Source organism: Armigeres subalbatus, chromosome 3, assembly GCF_024139115.2.
Source record: "Armigeres subalbatus isolate Guangzhou_Male chromosome 3, GZ_Asu_2, whole genome shotgun sequence".
Taxonomy (NCBI): domain Eukaryota; kingdom Metazoa; phylum Arthropoda; class Insecta; order Diptera; family Culicidae; genus Armigeres; species Armigeres subalbatus.
In genome coordinates, this window is record NC_085141.1 from 153398133 (window position 1) to 153416476 (window position 18344).

The 18344-nt window shown below is 40.4% G+C and overlaps 2 protein-coding genes across 2 annotated transcripts in view; one reads left to right on the forward strand and one right to left on the reverse strand.

Annotated features, from left to right (window-relative positions):
- The window catches only part of LOC134227859 (uncharacterized), a 185920-nt gene that overhangs the window by 155543 nt on the left and 12033 nt on the right, over window positions 1-18344 (reverse strand). The window lies entirely within an intron of this gene.
- Window positions 12016-17680, forward strand: LOC134219445 (uncharacterized). The gene is made up of 5 exons (XM_062698174.1): window positions 12016-12332; window positions 16385-16719; window positions 16780-16926; window positions 17005-17154; window positions 17211-17680. The coding sequence occupies exons 1-5, from the start codon at window positions 12119-12121 to the stop codon at window positions 17622-17624; spliced, it is 1260 nt and encodes a 419-aa protein (XP_062554158.1). The 5' UTR covers window positions 12016-12118; the 3' UTR covers window positions 17625-17680.

Genomic DNA, 18344 nt, shown 5'->3' on the forward strand with positions numbered 1-18344 from the left:
GCGGTAGTTGCTACAATCCAGCTTATCGCCCTTTTTGTAGATGGGACACACGACACCTTCCATCCACTCCTGCGGCAAAACTTCCTCCTCCCAAATCTTGGTAATGACCCAGTGCAGCGCTCTAGCCAGTGCCTCACCACCGTGTTTAAATAGCTCTGCTGGTAGCTGGTCAACCCCAGGGGCTTTGTTGTTCTTCAGCCGGCCAATCTCCTCCTGGATTTCCTGGAGATCCGGAGCCGGTAGAATTATGTCCTGCGCGCGTTCTCCCAGGTCCATCACCATACCGCCATCTTCGTCTGTCACATCGCCATTCAGGTGTTCTTCGTAGTGCTGCCGCCACCTTTGGATCACTCTCTACTCTCACCACTCTATTAAGTCTTTTATCCAGTCCATGGTTCATGGCCATTTGAAGCCACCGGAAAAATCAGAGTAGTGTACAGCGGAAATTTCGTCTTCGTTTGTAGACTACGGGACTTGCTGAATACGTAGTTTATAATAAGCTCTATTCTTAGCTGAAATCCGTTTTTTCACCTAAATCATTATCGCACGTCACTAGAGTTTCAAGGGTCATAAATTCTTCTACAATTTAATTTTTTTTTACCATCGAGCACCACTTCACTACTACCATTACCCACGTTGGTTGACAGGGACCATGTACTTCGTTTTGTTGGTATCGATCGTGAGTCCAATCCTCGCTGTCGCCCTCTTAAATGGCGTAAAGTCCAGTAGAATATGCGATCTTGTGATAATGGTACTGCTCCGTTGCACACCAGCTCTCCTACTCGCTATCTCGAGCTTTATACTGAACAGTAAATCTGAGAGGGCATCACCCTGTGTCAATCCATCTAAGGTTACAAAAGAAATTTCTTCCGCGTAAGGGGATGAGATTTCGATCCGTCCAACGTTACACGAAATCAATAAACATATTATGTGTCTGCAAGTTGTACCTCCGGTATTTAACAAGGATTTGTTTCAGGGTAAACATTTGATCCATCGTTGATCAGCCCTCACAAAAATCTGCCTGGTATTCGCCGACGAAGGACTTTTCAAGCTAGTCCTTTCCTCCTGAGGTGGGTGCGTTTTTCGGTTGCTCTTGATTCCTTATACCAATTTCAATTCAATCGGGAACCCAGTACCAACAACCGGCTTCTGACAACATTATTCTCGTCTGTCAATCTCTGACGCTCCACATCGAACCAACAGGAACCAACAAACTCAAGTTCACCTCTGTGCAGTGCCAGAGGTGCTGCACTTATCGTGCTGTTGTGATCACCGCCTTATGGATCGACTCCCATAGATCGTTGATGTTGCCGCTCACGCTGATCGCACTTATCCGTTCGTCGAGCTTCTGGCGGTACTCAGCCGATACTTCTTCCGCCGACAATCACTGGATATTGTAATATATCGTTCGCTATGATCTTTCGTTCGATACAGTTGACAACCGTGATCGAATTTGACTGACAACGAGATAGTGATCAGAGTCAATGTTCGGACCACTGACTGAATGTCCGCACATCAATAGCATCCGAGAAATGACGAGCATCTACTAGAACATGGTATATCTGGTTGCAAGTTTCACCGTTTGGGTGTCTCCATGTAAGCCTCAGCATTTTTTTACTAACCGTAAGCCATTTTCAAGGCTCTCCCTATCAAGTATGGGACGGAAAAAGTCCTCTCTACCGCCCTGAGCGTCTCCGATATCAAATTTTCACGTCATGCTTTGGGCACTCTTCATAGGCTTTATCAAGATATTCATAAAACGTGTCCTCCAAGTTGTCGGATTTAGCATTGATCAGGCTGTAATTAAAAAAAATACCCCATATCCTCAACCCACAGATCTGTTTGCTAATGCTAATGGGTTTCCACTAATGGGTTTCCAACTCCATGTTCTGCTTTTTCACCGCCTTACTTCAAACTTCTTACTTCCCACTTCTCATTCCTCACTTTTCACTTCTTACTTGAAACTTTTCATTTCTCACGATTTATTTCTCACCTCGCATCTCACTTCTCACTTCACACCTTCACTTCTCATTTTAGAATTTTCACTTTTCCTTTTCACTTATAACTTCTTATATCTCACTGACTTCTCATTTCTCGCTTATTACTTTTCGCTTCTCACTTTTCACTAATCACTTTATACTTTTCACTTGCTACTTGTCACTACTCACTTCTAACTTCTCATTTCTCATTTCTCACTTCTCAATACTAACTTCTCACTTCTTACTTCAAATTTCTCACTTCTCGCTTCTAACCTCTTATTTCTCATTTCTCACTTCTAATTTCTCACTTCTCGCTCATCACTTTTCACATCTAATTTCCAATTATATAGCGCATGTGAACTAATTCTGACAACATTGAGTTAGCGAGGTGAAAATGCATTGAGAAATTACTTTGACTTAGAGAATATCGAGTAATGGAGATATCGACTTACGAAAGTAACACAGTATGCAAGATTCTTTGACTATGACTTTGACTTTGAATTTCATCGAGTAAGGAAAAATATCGAGTTATAGAACATCGAGTTAGGGAGAGTTCACTTTACAAAACACTTTTACCAAGTCAAATTCATCAATTACGCAAACTTTTGACCTTGTTAATAAATTAACAGTAACACAGTTCACACAGGCACTCACACCATTTGAGACTTACTTGAATGCTCACTCTAACACTCCACTCCCATGCCTCGAGGAGTCTAGCGGACACTCCTACCTCAGCATGTGTAGTCTATACACAAACTTCCGCCAATGCCTCGGGGTGACCATAGCGGTTACCCGCTACGTCACTCCTTCCTCAGCACAGGCCGATACTCGCTCTTCTGCCGAAGCAGACCACGCGCTACCCTACCGAAGTAAGGGCACTCCCTGTGCACCACTTGTGCCTCACTGTGGGTGTGTGGATTCTGCCCACTACTACCCTGCCGCCGAAGCAGCTTCTCCAAATGTCACTCGCCCCATGTGAGTTTTATTTGGGTGCTCACCCTAATTCTCACCTAGCATGCCTCGAGGTGTCAATAGCGGTATGTGGGGACCAATCAACGATACTACGCTACGACACTCCGTCGGCATGCACAGTCCACTCTCAAACTTCTGCCGTGCTTAGAGGTGACAATAGTGGTGACGCACTATGACACTCCTGCCTCAACACAAGTAGATCACTCGCTCTCTGCTGAAGCAGCACACGCGCTACCCTACCGAAGTAGGGACACTCCCTATTCCAATTGGGCTCCTGTGCGCTTTGAGCGGCACACACACGGTCGGTTTGATATGACCTGCTTGCGAACACATGTAGCTTTCTGTAGAGGTTTAACAGAGCCTGCCAAACCGCACCACGTCCTAGGCAGGCCCCCTAACTTGCAGAGGCCGTGGGGAGGGGTTGTGCAGCCTTCGGACATAGTCCCTGCTGCCCCTTCAGATCAGTCTTGGGAGTTAAGAATAGAACAATCACTTGTTGTGGGGTCAAAAGCCAACCATCGAAAGTCAGCAAAGTTTGGCTAGATAAATTTATTTAATCATTCTCGGCTAGTGGTTTTTACAGGGGTGGTATACATCACATGTGCATTGTACACAAAAATTACCAAAATTATACCAACACCTTCTCTGCCAATTACGAAAGTTATCATCTTACATTACATCTATCACCTACATTTGAAACGCAATCGCTCCATATTTCATTCAATATTATTGATAAAATGTTTATTGTAGATGGCACGCTTACCGTTTCTACCTTATCGCAATGAAACAAAATCTTTGTGTAATGCCATACACATTTGAACTACTAACAGCAGAAGCGGTACAAATACATTTGATTAATTTTTACCCCCTCAACCAAAGTAATGGAATAAACATCCAAATTCATCAACTTCTGCCATCACATCGAACCAATCATTATTTAATGCGAATTTAAAATCTAAGCATTGTCATAATATTTCCTAAAATGGCTAGAACACTAAAATATCTAAGTCATTGTTCGACGCTTTAAAAATAAATGGTGATAAGTCATCGAAACTCGAAAGTGACAAAACAACAAAAAAATGATTAATGTCTCACTTGTGCTGACAACGGTTCAATTTATGGAGGATCGCTTATCACTATCTTATCAACGTATTTCACCTTATAAGGCACAGGTACAAAAATGCACAATCTGATCTGCGCTAATGACCGATAAAAAAAACCACAACTCATGAGCTACGTAGGCACCATTTAATTTCGAACTCCGATAAGCACTTTAGTTTAGCATTTGCTGATTTTCATACAAAATGGTAGTGTTTGAGGATCCAAAACTCGATTTCTAGCGATTGATTGAGGACATTTTTGGCATCCCAACCTAAAATAACCTAAATTTTCAAATAATGATTGTTTTTTGTATGCATGTTTACTGAAAAGGCACATTTTAGTTGGAAATAATTGTTTGATTCTCAGTATTATCTAAGGGTTTCTTGTTTACCCGTTAAAGAGACTTTCGAATCCCAGCATAGGAGGCAAAGTGTTGTGAACTTCTGTAGCGCATTATGGGTTACGGAAAGCAGATACATCGGTTCTCTGCTTTCCATAACCCAGAGTATTAAACTATAGTTTATAAAATGTAATTAGAAACGTAAAATACACGCAAAGAAAAGCGTTCATGAATTTGTCAATTAAAGAGTTCACGGTGTATTTTAAGTCACGGTTTCGGGAACAATAGTCACCAACAATAGTAACCAAAATAATAGGAAAATATATCGTTATTAAAAAATCCCCAGTAAATAAATGATTAATTTATTTTGGTTTCTCCGGATCATGGGGTTCAAATGTTAACTTTCCATTTCAGTAGGCACAATATTCAAAATTATGGTTCTCAGCGGTATCGAATCGAAATTTGCTTCTGTTCTCTGCCGGAGTACCGATCACCCCGGAGTGGTGGTCCCCATGAGAAAATAAATAAAAGCTTTGGCACACAGCTGCAAATTTTTCAAACCCGCATTTTTTTAAAGCGAATTATAGCTCACTGTAAATTTATCTCATTGCCCACACCTTGCTTTACATATCCATTCGGCTGATTTCCTTTGAAATTTTACTTATAATAACAATCACAGATGCCCCTCCCTGCAATGGTGGTGCCTTTTTCTCCCTTTATAAAATGTAATGAGAAAACCCTATTAGAGAGGTCAAAATAGCACGTTGTGAAGGTAGATTCCATAATTTCCATCAATTTTATTTTATTCCATGTTTTTCTTAGGAGAAAACAAAGTTTTTTCAATAACTCCGGAACGCAATAGTCGATCGGATTTTTTGAATACCACCTGATGTTTCTACAATTTTTATTTTTATTTATTTTTTTCAAGTCCTTAATTCAATGTCTCGTTAACTCCAGTCCAGAAACAAGCAAAAACAAACTGCGTTAAAACCCAAGTAAAATTTTAGGTTTTATAATGCTTTTGAAGACCCTATTTGTTTCTACAAGAGTGTTATAAAACCAAAATGTTACTATGGAAGTGATCCCAGTGTACCCATACATACATAAATCACTTCAATTCATCGAACAGAGTCGAATGGTATATAATATTACCCGAACCTTCTACCAAAAGTATGGTTTTGAAGTGATCCTAAAACAAAACACGGATCTGGAAAGTACACTACGATTCTTTGGTGGCTTACGATATCGTTATCGTTTGCATAACAAAGAACATGCTTGAGTCATTTCATTTGCATGTAATGTTATAGCAATCATGTGCAACCAAATGTAATCATTTGAAACAAAACAAACTACTAACGCAAGCAACAATTATCAAATTGAGTGTCTGAAAATATTTTCTCAATGCACTGGATAATTACAGAATTCTCAATTTTTCTAGAACTGCGTAAAAAATAAATGTCTATTTAATCAAAATTTTCCATGACTTTTGGTTGAAAGCTTCATATGAATTTCCAATAAATGCAAGGTAAATCATTATAAAATAAAGCCTTTATGTAATTAAATCAAATCCTTCAAAATTACTTTTTTGAAAGCCAAATATAGGAAAGTACCTACTTACAAAGTAAAGCGAAATATTCCCAGCAAGTGTCTACCCAGCAAACATTGACAGAATTGACATTGATAAAGGACTTCTTTAGCTGAAAAACTAGCTTTTCAGCCTAAAGTGGCTGTTAGGTATCCCATGACGCAGGCATATGTACCAATAAAATCATAATTGAGGGGGTTAGAAGCAGAGGGGTGTAAGTGACATTTCGGTCAAAATTGAGTTGGCTACAGCAAAAAATGCATTGATCCTCGAGCTTCGTGGCAATGTGTTGATATAGTTTGTACCATGTTTATAAAAAATGTAAAAATTCATAGAAAATTATTAATTTTTTGGACTTCCATATAATTTGTATGAGGCGAAAAAATATTGAAAAACTTTACCCCCGTTTTTCTCAAATGTAACTTTTTGTCACTTACACCCCTTTGCGTTTGACCCCATCAATTGTAATAAACCGACCGAAGTTATTTGTGGTTATTCGAGTATTGACGATGCAGCTGGAGAGTATTCGTGCCTAAGTGCTACACCTCACTGCCGAAATAACCGTTCTCCATATTCGATGCGTACGTCATCGTTTCGTACAGTTTTCTTTGACCCTGAACAACATAATAGGGTAACACGGCATAATGCGCCCCACCTGGCCAAAACGCCCTTGTTTGATTTCTAGAAAACTATAACTAACCAAGCGTGACAATCAGTTGGTACCTTTAAATATTTATTAAACCCTCGTACTATGTGAATGGTGAAGTATTTTTGAAATGAAAATGTAATAATGAAAATAATAGCTAAATACAAAAAGTTACAGTTTTACAGTTTTTCCAATGTTTGTTTGCTCTACATTCTGGAGCGATGCTAGTATTCATTCATTTCATTTATTTAGTTTACATCTAAACAGATAACACTGAATCAACAATTTGACGCCACAATACACGGTTCGAGGCATCTCTCCATCCTCAAATGCGCCCCACGCTCGCCAAGTCGTATTGTACTCGGTCAGACCACCTTGCTCGCTGCGCTCCACGCTGTCTCGTACCTGCCGGATCGGAAGCGAACATCATCTTTGCAGGGTTGCTGTCCGGCATTCTTGCAACATGCCCTGCCCATCGTACCCTTCCGGCTTTAGCTACCTTCTGGATACCGCGTTCGCCGTAGAGCTGGGCGAGCTCGTGGTTCATTCTTCGCCGCCACACACCGTGGTCGTAAGCTCCCGTCTCTCGAATACTCCGAGTGCAAATCCTCCTCGAGCATTGTCCATGTTTCATGTCCGTAGAGGACAACCGGTCTTATTAGCGTCATGTACATTACACATTTGATGCGGTGGCGATTTATTTTTGACTGCAGTTTTTTCTGGAGCCCGTAGTAGAGCCGACTTCCACAGATGATGCGCCTTCGTATTTCACGACTAACATTGTTATCGGCCGTTAGCAAGGATCCAAGGTAGACGAATTCCTCGACCACCTCGAAGGTATCCCCGTCTATCGTAACACTGCTTCCCAGGCGGGCCCTGTCGCGCTCGGTTCCGCCCACAAGCATGTACTTTGTCTTTGTCATGTACATTCACTACCAGCCTAACTTTTGTTGCTTCACGTTTCAGTCGGGTCTGCCACCTTTGCAAATGTTCGGCCGACAATGTCCATGTCATCCGCGAAACAAATAAATTGACTGGATCTGTTGAAAATCGTACCCCGGCTGTTACACCCGGGTCTCCGCATGACACCTTCAAGCGCAATCCCGAGCAACACAGGTCAGACAAAAATGGTTGCAGCAACTTGATTGTGACTGAATCTGGTCATATGAGAGTTGCAGTAACCTATGTGGAACATGTGTGCTGCTAGGGATGCTGAATAACAGACACGAAAGTCCATCATCTTGTCTTAGTCCCCGGCGCGATTCGAACGAACTGAAGTGTTCGCCCGAGATCTTCACACAGTTTTTCACACCATCCACTGTTGCTTTGATCAGTCTGGTAAGCTTCCCAGGAAAGCTGTTCTCGTCAATAATTTTCCATAGCTCTACGCTATTTATACTGTCGTATGCCGCCTCGAGATCAACGAACAGATGGTGCGTTGGGACCTGGTATTCACGGCATTTTTGAAGGATTTGCCGTACAGTAAAGATCTGGTCCGCTGTCGAGCGGCCGTCAACGAAGCCGGCTTTATAACTTCCCACGAACTCATTCACTAATGGTGACAGACGTCGGAAGATGATCTGGGATATTACTTCATAGGCGCCGTTAAGGATGGTGATCGCTCGAAAGATCTCACACTCCAGCTTGTCGCCTTTCTTGTATATGGGGCATATAACCCCTTGCTTCCACTCCTCCGGTAGCTGTACAGTTTCCCAGATTCTGACTATCAGTTTATGCAGGAAAGTGGCTAGCTTTCCGGTACCATCATGATGAGCTAAGATCGGATACCATCCTAATTTATTGGTCTTTAGCTGTTGGATGGCATTCTTAACTTCCCTCAAGTGGGGGCTAGTTGGCTTCCATCGTCCGCTGAACTGACGTAGTAATCTTCTCCGCTGCCTTGATTTCCACTGCCTGTACTCTCAGCGCCATTCAAATGTTCCTCGTAGTGCTGCTTCCACCTTTCGATCACCACACGTTCGTCCGTCAAGATGCTCCCATCCTTATCCCGGCACATTTCGGCTCGCGGCACGAAGCCTTTGCGGGATGCGTTGAGCTTCTGGTAGAACTTGCGTGTTTCTTGAGAACAGCACAGCTGTTCCATCTCCTCGCACTCCGCTTCTTCCAGGCGGCGTTTCTTCTCCTGAAAAAGGCGGGTCTGCTGTCTCCGCTTCCGTCTATAACGTTCCACGTTCTGCCGGGTACCTTGCTGCAGCGCGACCGCCCGCGCTGCGTCTTTCTCTTCCAAAATCTGTCTGCACTCTTCGTCGAACCAATCGTTCCGTTGACTTCGTCCCATATACCCGACGTTGTTCTCCGCTGAATCGTTAGTGGCTGCTTTGACTGTACTCCAGCAGTCCTCAAGAGGGGCCCCATCGAGCTCATCCTCTTCCGGAAACGCTGCCTCGAGATACTGCGTGTATGCAGTGGCGACATCAGGTTGCTTCAGTCGCTCTAGGTCGTACCGCGGCGGTCGTCGGTACCGAACATGGTTGATGACGGATAGTTTTGGGCGCAGTTTAACCATCACCAGATAGTGGCCAGAGTCGATGTTAGCGCCACGATATGTCCTGACGTCAATAATGTCGAAGAAGAGCCGTCCATCAATCGCGACGTAATCGATTTGTGATTTTGCAGTGGTGATCTCCAGGTGTACCGATACAGGAGGCTGTGTTGGAAGTAGGTGCTGCGAATGGCCATATTCTTGGAGGCGGCGAAATTAATTTTTCGTAGGCCGTTTTTGTTCGTCAGCCGGTGAGCGCTGAACTTCCCAATAGTCGGTTTAAACTCCTCCTTTTGGTCAACCTGAGCGTTCAAATCTCCTATGATGATTTTGACGTCGTTGTTTGGGCAGCTGTCGTACTCACGTTCCAGCTGCGCGTAGAGTGCGTCCTTATCATCATCAACCGAAGAACCGGTCTCTGATCCTCAACCTGCACATTCTTTCATTGATCGGCCACCACCCAATCACGCGCCTTTACATATCGCCCATCACTATGAAAGCTGTTCCCAGCTCGTGTGTGTTGCCGCAGCTCTGGTAGATGGTATGATTACCTTCAAACGCTCGCACCATTGATCCCTTCCAACAAACCTCCTGCAGCGCTACGATGCCGAATCCTCGGTCCTTGAGCACATCGGCGAGTATGCGTTGATGCGATGAAGTTGAGAGATTTGCAGTTCCACGAACCGAGTTTCCAATCGCTAGTCCCTTTTCGTCGCAGCAGTCTTCGCCGATGGTTCCGGTCCGTACGCCTGACACCAAACCACCTAAATTTCCGAAGCACTATTCCTCCTTATTCCCGGTGGACCATAGTGCACAGTTTCACTTAGAGTCCCTCGCTGGCACTCGGACGATGATCAGTCGCCCCTAACATATAGAACAGACGCTGTTGTAAGCCGATCCTGACATGGAGAACAGACGCTAAGTAAGATTTGCACCTCCGGAGAGGAGCAAACCCCCCCCCCCCTCCATGTCAGCATACGACCATAGTTGCCACAGGGTTTGGTTACCCGATCTACCCTAAGGTTGCTCGTATACCGGCCAGCACCACGGGGAGGTAGGGATAGGAGTTGCCGGGTAAGAGGCTAAGGACCGCGAGCGATGCTAGCATACTGTCCGTAAAACTTGCACTGGAACACTCAGTTGGGCAACAAAATAACTTTTCCCAGTGGTTAATCTTCTTCTCTCTGATATATAAAACAAATATATTATTACTATACAATATTATATATATATATATAACAAAGCAGTCGCATCACTCAAGAATAAACAGCCCAATTTTTGCTAATTTATATTCGTATTCTTCTTCCATTTGAGAGGAAAAATGTTATGATGAAATTTGAAAATCAAAATCCAATCTTTTCAATGAAATGATTTTTCGTACAATTTGCATGGGATTTTCAACTTTTGATCATCTATATATAAAACAAAGTTGGCATTTGTACGACCGCGCATCACAGACAGCCCAATTTCTGCTAATTTATAGGGGAAACTGGGGTAATATCAGGGCCGGATTTATGGGGGGGCGGGGGGGGGGGGCGTGGCCCAGGGCCCACACGAATCTTATGTATCAAAACCAACCTTTTTTGTACATTTTGCCCCCCCCCCCCCCAAGCTGTCGGCCCCGAGCCCCCTTCTGGCTAAATCCGGCCCTGGGTAATATGCACCCCAGGGGAAAAACGACGTTTTAACGTTTTTAAGGACATTTTCGAAAGATTTTCAGGAGTATTTTTAACAAAGCTAACAGAAAACATTATTGAAAGTATGTCTGAAACACCACCAAAAGAGCCAATAGATCGTTATGCCCCGGGGGTGCATTTTACCTCAGTTTACGCTATCCGTTTTCTTCTTCGATTTTCGATGAACCTGGAAAAAATTTAAAAACCAAACCCAATCTCTTTGATGAAATGGTTTTTCATACATTTTGTATGGGAATTTCAAATCTTGATTATCTGTATATATAATAAACTGTAAAAAAATGAGAAATAAGTTTTAAGAACCTATTTATTTTCTAGATAAATTGTGTACGCGAAAAATTGTATCAGAAAATTGATCAATTTTTGGCGAGACAAAGTTCGCCGGGTCAGCTAGTAGGTATAATATAAAATTGCTTTCATCTTTAAAAATCAAGAAAAAATTTTCAAAACGACTTATCTGCTTTTGTAAACAAAGATTCAAACGACGATTTGACGAATCTGATAGCTCTCCCACGCTAACCAACACCACCAATAGGTAGGTGAAGGTTTCCACTACCTGTTGGTGGTGTTGGTTTGCGTGGGAGAGCTATCAGATTCGTAAAATCATCGTTTGAATCTTTGTTTACAAAAGCAGATAAGTCGTTTTGAAAATTTTGTCTTGAAATGTAACGATTTTCGAAAATACATTTCACTGGTCAAAACGCCCCAATGTAGGCAGGATGGTATGCCCTTACCAAGTGTACACAAGCGCGGCGAGATCCTGCTTAAATGGACTTATGTTGGTTTTTTAATGTACATAAAGGTTTGTAAATACTAATGAAGGGGTATGAATCGTCTTTGGTTACAGTTGGGCGTTTTGCCAAGGCACTTGTTAAATTCCATTTTCACGATTTTCCAAAAAAAGCTTTTTTACGTGTTCTCTGTTATATTTTTATATGACTACTCACAGGCAATGCATTTGCGACTTTTTGGACATAAATTGCGTTGAAAAGTTATCATAGGTATTGCCTTAGGGGGGCACATTATACCGTCTTACCCTACGTCTCCTTTTACGGCGTTCTGTGGAACAGAAGTAGACCGTAATCAATCTATTTGCAATTCGTAACTGCCTTCCGGAATTAACCAGTTGAATTTATGAACGCGAAACAAGATAAAATTTTGAATGATATCCCACCACAATAAGTTTGCGCTTCACATTGTCCACTGCTGTCCACAGTTGATCTCGAGCAGTTGGCGCGAACAGATTCAGATTTTGAAATTTTGTTGTTGCCGTGCGTAGCGCTTACATTCGAAAATAAATGGCACCGACCGAAAACGGAATAGCTGCTCCGGAGCAGTCGGATCTACCTGCATGGTTGAACGAATCATTTTTCGAAGACATTTTCGTCAGCCAGCAAGGTTTAGCTCCTGGCAAGTTTGAAGTGAAGATCCAGAGCGTAACTCCAACGGGCGGCTCTGGAGAAAACTACACATCGTCGATGTACCGCGCCAAAGTAGATGCTGTTTGTGATGGTAGGTGTTTTCAAGTAGTTCTAATTAAGATAGATGAGAGTTCGCTTCAACGATATTCCTATTTTACACGTGATAAAGTTTTCCACAATTGAAATTTCCTCTAACTCAATAATTAGAAAGCAAGGATGTTAACGATCATTCAGTAATTTACGTTCGATCATTTAGTAGTTTGTTAATAACACATTCCAGAAGCTGAATTTCAAAATATGTTGTATGGTGGACTTCTAGTGCGAAGGTTTTTCTGCAACTTTGCCAAATGGTTCGTTATTAGAATTCAACTAATAACGGAGTTAGTGCGCTAGTTGCAGTAACTTAAACTAAATGATTTGAATTTTGTTATCATTTAGTCTAAGTTACTGAAACTATAGCTATAACTCCGTTAGTAGTGGAATTCAAACAACGAACCATTAGGCAGAGTTGTAGAAAAACCTTCGCACTAGAAGTCCACCATAAAACATATTTTGAAATTCAGCTTCTGGAATGTGTTATTGACAAACTACTAAATGATCGAACGCAAATTACTGAATGATCATTAGTATCCTTGTTGGAAAGAAAAAGAAAAAAAAATTTAGAGCCATTTCACTAACCAAATTTCATCCAAAAACTATGCTGGTTTTCGTGGATGCAGTATAAGGAGGAGTAATAAAGCTGGAGACTAAGATAATGAACACCGATCTGGTTGAATCGTACATTTTAAGTATGAAGACTTCACGTTCTTGAACGATTTGATGGCCGATAATTATTATAATTTGTCAACATAGATGTACAACTCATTCTACTACTTTTCAAGTGTCAGATTAAAACTTAATACTTGATACCTGAGTATTGGTGGTCTACAGCTCCTACGATAAATGGACCATCCTTATCCACCTGACTCGATCCTGGGCCAACCCGAGCAGAAGCGACGACCTCGATAACAGAAATTGGAATAAACAAGCCTTGCATAAGCGGTAAAATACCAAACATTAAAATGCAACATACTTAAGGCATAACATGCTTTGGTATTGCAATACCAAACGAATAATAATTTGTGATGCGTTTGGTATTGTAATAACAGAGTACGTTATGCTTGAAGTATTGTGCATATTAATTTTCGGTATTACCTACTCCTTTGATATTTCATTCGTGTCAAACAAACTCAATTGACATTGAGATTCACTGTGACGAAGTACAGAACTTAAAGTTATAGCAAACCAGTGACAAGTATAAAATCATTCAGCAGTTGAATAGTAAGGTGAAGTATAGTGGAAATGAATTTTTAGAGCTAGTGAAGGGGAATGACGAGTACTGAATCTAAGTTTTCTGGAAGGGTGCACCCAACCGGTAATTGTTATATTTCCTAACTTTTCCTAAATAAGTTAAGTAAGGCTTAAAGTGAAATTGAAATTCCTGATAAGGTCGCAAGTGAGCAATTCTCTGTGAAATCGAATTTCTCTGAAATTTTGCATATACATTTTTTGTGATCAAAAAACATAATTTGCATCATTGGTTTGCCATTTTGATTCAAGCCTAACTTTTGACAAGGGCCTAATAATTAATTCAATCATTTTTGGTTTTTTTTTCGATTCTATTCAACCTGAAATTAAGTTTTACTATACCGTTGATATTTATTGATAAATAATTGTATGATGGTTAAGAAAAAATTCTTTACCTAGAAAAAATCAAATTTTTTCAAGAGCGTTATAAAACTTAAAATGTTACTTGGGAGGAAACGCCGTGTGCATGTTTCAACCCTTTGGCATTCGTTGTAGAATATGAATTTGTATTCAATTTGTTTTGTCCTTGCATGAATTAGGATATATAGCCAAAAGTTGAAATTGTAGAGTCCTAACAGTGAATTTGCTTAGAAACTTCATCGAACTAAGATCAATCATTCAAATATCTTCCTCTCCATTACACAATAAATCATTACCACTAGATTCGGTAGTTTGTCTGGCCAATTTCTAATCTACCAACTAATTTAGCAATCAGAAAGATTTCCAAACGTTTTTTAAACACGTTTATTAACCCTTGCGACAGGTGTCTATCTTCAAATGCATTAGGGTAATTCGCCAAATGTTGAACGGCTTATTTCTTCGCCTATTGTTGAACGCACGTGCATTTCTTATGGGAGTTCAACAATAGGCGACAAAATTAGCCGTTCAACATTTGGCGGTTTCCCCTACATATTACCTTCCGAACTATCTTAAGCTTGCTATCTGCTTATCGTTATCACTTGAATAAGATGCAATTTCTGTTACACAGTTTACTTTTTTTCCCACCTTGACCTACTGTGCAACGATTTATACTAGTTTTTTGCTATAACATATATCAAAAATTAGCATAGTTGAAAGATACTTCCCCAAGATGGTTCACTTTAAGAATGTATTTCGAAAAACAAATTATTTGTTTTTTTCTATGAAAAGTATTTTTTCCACAAACTCACACCAAAAAAATGGCCAACCACTGCTCCATTACTAGCATTTGTCAATAAATATCAACGACTCAGTAAAATTTGATTCTAGGTTGAATAGAATCGAAAATGACTGAAAATCAAAAAATATCGGCATATTTTTTCTTATAATCACTATATCTCAGAAACGGTAGCAAAAAATATTGCTGTACACCTTAATGTACAATAAAATCGATTCGATAATAACGTAAAAAAATTATTTCGACCATTTTTGAAAAACCAACTTATTGTAAAAAAAATATAACTTTTTGTCCATCATTTCTCCATTATGACTTATAGTGCAAAACAAATAAATAAGGTACACTGGGGGAAGTGGAAAAGGAAAAACCGATAGTTCATGTTCAAATCATTGTAAAATCAATTTAAATGATATAAATGCATTCAATCTTTATGGGCTCCCAAAAACAGTCCATTTTGCATCAACTGTGCGGTAATTCATACTATTTTAGCCGTTTGAAATTTATAAAAATATATTTGAAATTTGGCAGTTATTTTTCCACTTACCCCATTGCAATGGGGTAAGTGGAAAACCCAAGTTATCTTGACCTCCAATTGTGATGAGTAGTGATATATGATTAAAATCAAGACGGTAATTGCTCTGAGTATCTTTTGTTGAATAATTTCATTGGATTAAAGGAATAGGTCACCAAGGAATTCTTGAAATAGCTAGGGGAGGGCTGGTTGTGCCTTCTCGAACACTAAGTGTACGTAAAATCTGTATGTTCGCCCCAAAGATGAACTTTTTTGAGAGAGAATGAGACTTACATTGTTATAAACTAATCGACTCAGTTTTACGAATTGATATGATGTCTGTGTGTGCGTGTTTGTATGTATGTGTGTGCGCAATACACGTACTCAATTATCACCTATTTGCATGCACTTGTCCCTACCCGATTTGTTCGCAACAAATTGCATTCAACGGTGAAACTTGTTATGAATATAAAGGAATATGTGTTATGGAATATATTTACCTATCAGTGCTATTTTTATCCTTCTCGTACATTTTTTTTCATATGTAAAACATGTGAAAGGCATCAATACTGATAAATGGATTAATTAGGCGTTTTGTTATGTATATTAGTCCAATCACCACTGTAATCACAAGGATAACAAAGAAGGAACATATTAAGATTCACAGCTATCAAAATAAACCCTGGAGGGAAGGAAAAAATTACGTGATCAGAACATTTTCCACTTCCCCCGTAGTGTTTGATACCAGGGGTAAGTGTAAAATCTTAAAATTATTTGCTTTCATGGTGCAAACCAGTACAAATTGAATGTGATTAGTTTAATTGTATTATAATGGTCACCTGTGGTGCAAAATCACCGGAAAAAGTGTACCTTATGTATATTATCTGCTACAATACAACATATCAAAAAAAAAATAATAATAAAAAATTCGTTTATGAGAAAATCGACTTTTAAGTTTTATTTTCAATGATTGAACAATTACGGTTGGAAGGTTTTCGGATGGAAAGTTTATATATACTGTGATTGAAAACTTCGCAATCAATAACTTTGCATACAGATTTAGCTGAATTACAGTAGTCTACAAGTCTTCAAAGTTTAATAAATTACATCTATCTTGTTTATCTCTTAGACGGCAGTATCAACACTCTTGCGGTTATTATCAAAGCTATTATCACTATGCCGGAGATGAAACAATTTAGCGTATTTACTCGAGAGAAACACGTTTACGAACACACGCTTCCGGCAATGGAACAACTATGGGCAGAAGCGGGAGAAACTATCCGGTTCGGCCCTAGATGCTGGAAAACGGTGGAAGGAGACACGGACGTAATTGTGATGGATGATCTTGGGGCTCAAGGATACACTGTGGCCAATCGTCAGCAAGGCGCTGATCTGGACCATGTTCATGTATTTTTAAAGAAGCTTGCGCAATTTCACGCCGCTGGTGCTGTTCTTTATCGGAAAGTCCGTACCTCATACGAACCAAGTTTCGATTGTCTAAAACTAATAATTTTGATATTACAGAATAAAACGATTTCGCCGTTATACGACTGTTTTTACGTTAGCCCTGAGGGTAGAGTTTTTATGGAGAAATTTATCAGCGTAATTAAACCTGTTTTTTTGGAGATCCTTTCATCATCACCGGAAGATAAACAATACCAATCTAAATTGGTAAGTTTGCGTTAATCATCATCAAATACCACTTTATTAATTCCAACTTTCGATCAATATATTCGTTGAACCGTAAAGGAAAAAAGTTTGGATAATCATTTCAATAAGCTAAGCACGTCTCTCGCATTGAACGACTCGGATTTCGTTGCGCTCTGCCATGCCGATGTGTGGACGAACAATCACTTGTACAGCTATCACAAATCTGGAAGTCCGAAGGATGCCTTACTGGTAAGGTATGATTCGAAAACTGATCGCAAAGTCAGTCTCAGATGATTTTATTTCAGATCGACTACCAAGGTCCATTCTACGGCTCACCTGTAACAGATTTATTTTATTACGTTGTGAGTTCAACCACGCTGGAGCTTAAAACCACCAGGTTCGATGAGTTAGTCCAGTATTATCATACTCAACTGACTGAGGCATTGACTAAACTTGCATATCCGCTTGTCATACCCAGTCTGAGGGATATTCACATAGAGATGCTTAAGCGGGGATATTTCGGATTGTATTGCTTGTATGGGATTCTGCCAGTGGTACTAGCGGACAAGAATGAGAACGCCAACATGGATGGATTCTTCGGAGATAGTGAAGAGAATAAAAAATTCCGACATGACATGTACAATAATCCACTGTTCTATGAACATTTGAAACCTCTCTTGAAGCTATTCGACACTCGGGGCTTGTTGGATTTTGAATGAACAAGGAGATGCGAAGATAATAGTTATATGTATGATAATAAAGTGTTTCTATCATATGTCAAATCTTTTGATATCTTTAGTACATCCTTTGGGGTCTCCAGTGAACCTTGCGTGCAAAGGCGTAGTATTGCCAATCCGGAGATGGCGAGTTCGATTCTCGGTCAATTGATAATTGTGGAAATGTTAATAGAACACACATGCTGAAAAGCAGGAAAAATTCCAGTTGAAATGTAGATCCATAGAAGAAGAAGTGGTGACCAGAAGTCCAGCTTCTGGTGGTACTGTTCAGCAACTCCTTCAACTACATCTATAGCATCCGAGAAATGTCGTCCGTCGATCAGCACGTGGTCTATCTGTGAGCAAGTGTCTCCACTCGGATATTGGATATTCTTACTTAGGTAGGTACTGCTGATTGCCATCCCTCTAGCAGCAGCAAAGGTTACAAGTCGCAGACCATTATCGTTGGTAGCGGAATGAAGGCTTTCCAATGACAGGTCGAAAGAAACTTTCTCTTCCGATCTGCGCATTTGCATCCCCGATTGCAATCTTTACATCATGTGTTGGGCATACTCTGTAGGTCTTATCAAGGCTCTTATCCTTATCCTTCACGCCATCAGGCTTATCTTTCGTTGAGGCATAGATGCTGAGCAGGTTATAGTTGAAGAATTTGTCCTTCATTCTCAACACGCAAATGCGGTCGCTTATCTACTTCCACCGGAT

Excerpts from the sequence above, each read along its gene's own strand:
- LOC134219445 (XM_062698174.1), top strand. The coding sequence starts at position 12,119 with ATGGCACCGACCGAAAACGGAATAGCTGCTCCGGAGCAGTCGGATCTA. Across the intron at positions 12,333-16,384 it reads AGTAGATGCTGTTTGTGATG|ACGGCAGTATCAACACTCTT; the intron begins GTAGGTGTTTTC and ends TTTATCTCTTAG. Across the intron at positions 17,155-17,210 it reads GTCCGAAGGATGCCTTACTG|ATCGACTACCAAGGTCCATT; the intron begins GTAAGGTATGAT and ends ATTTTATTTCAG.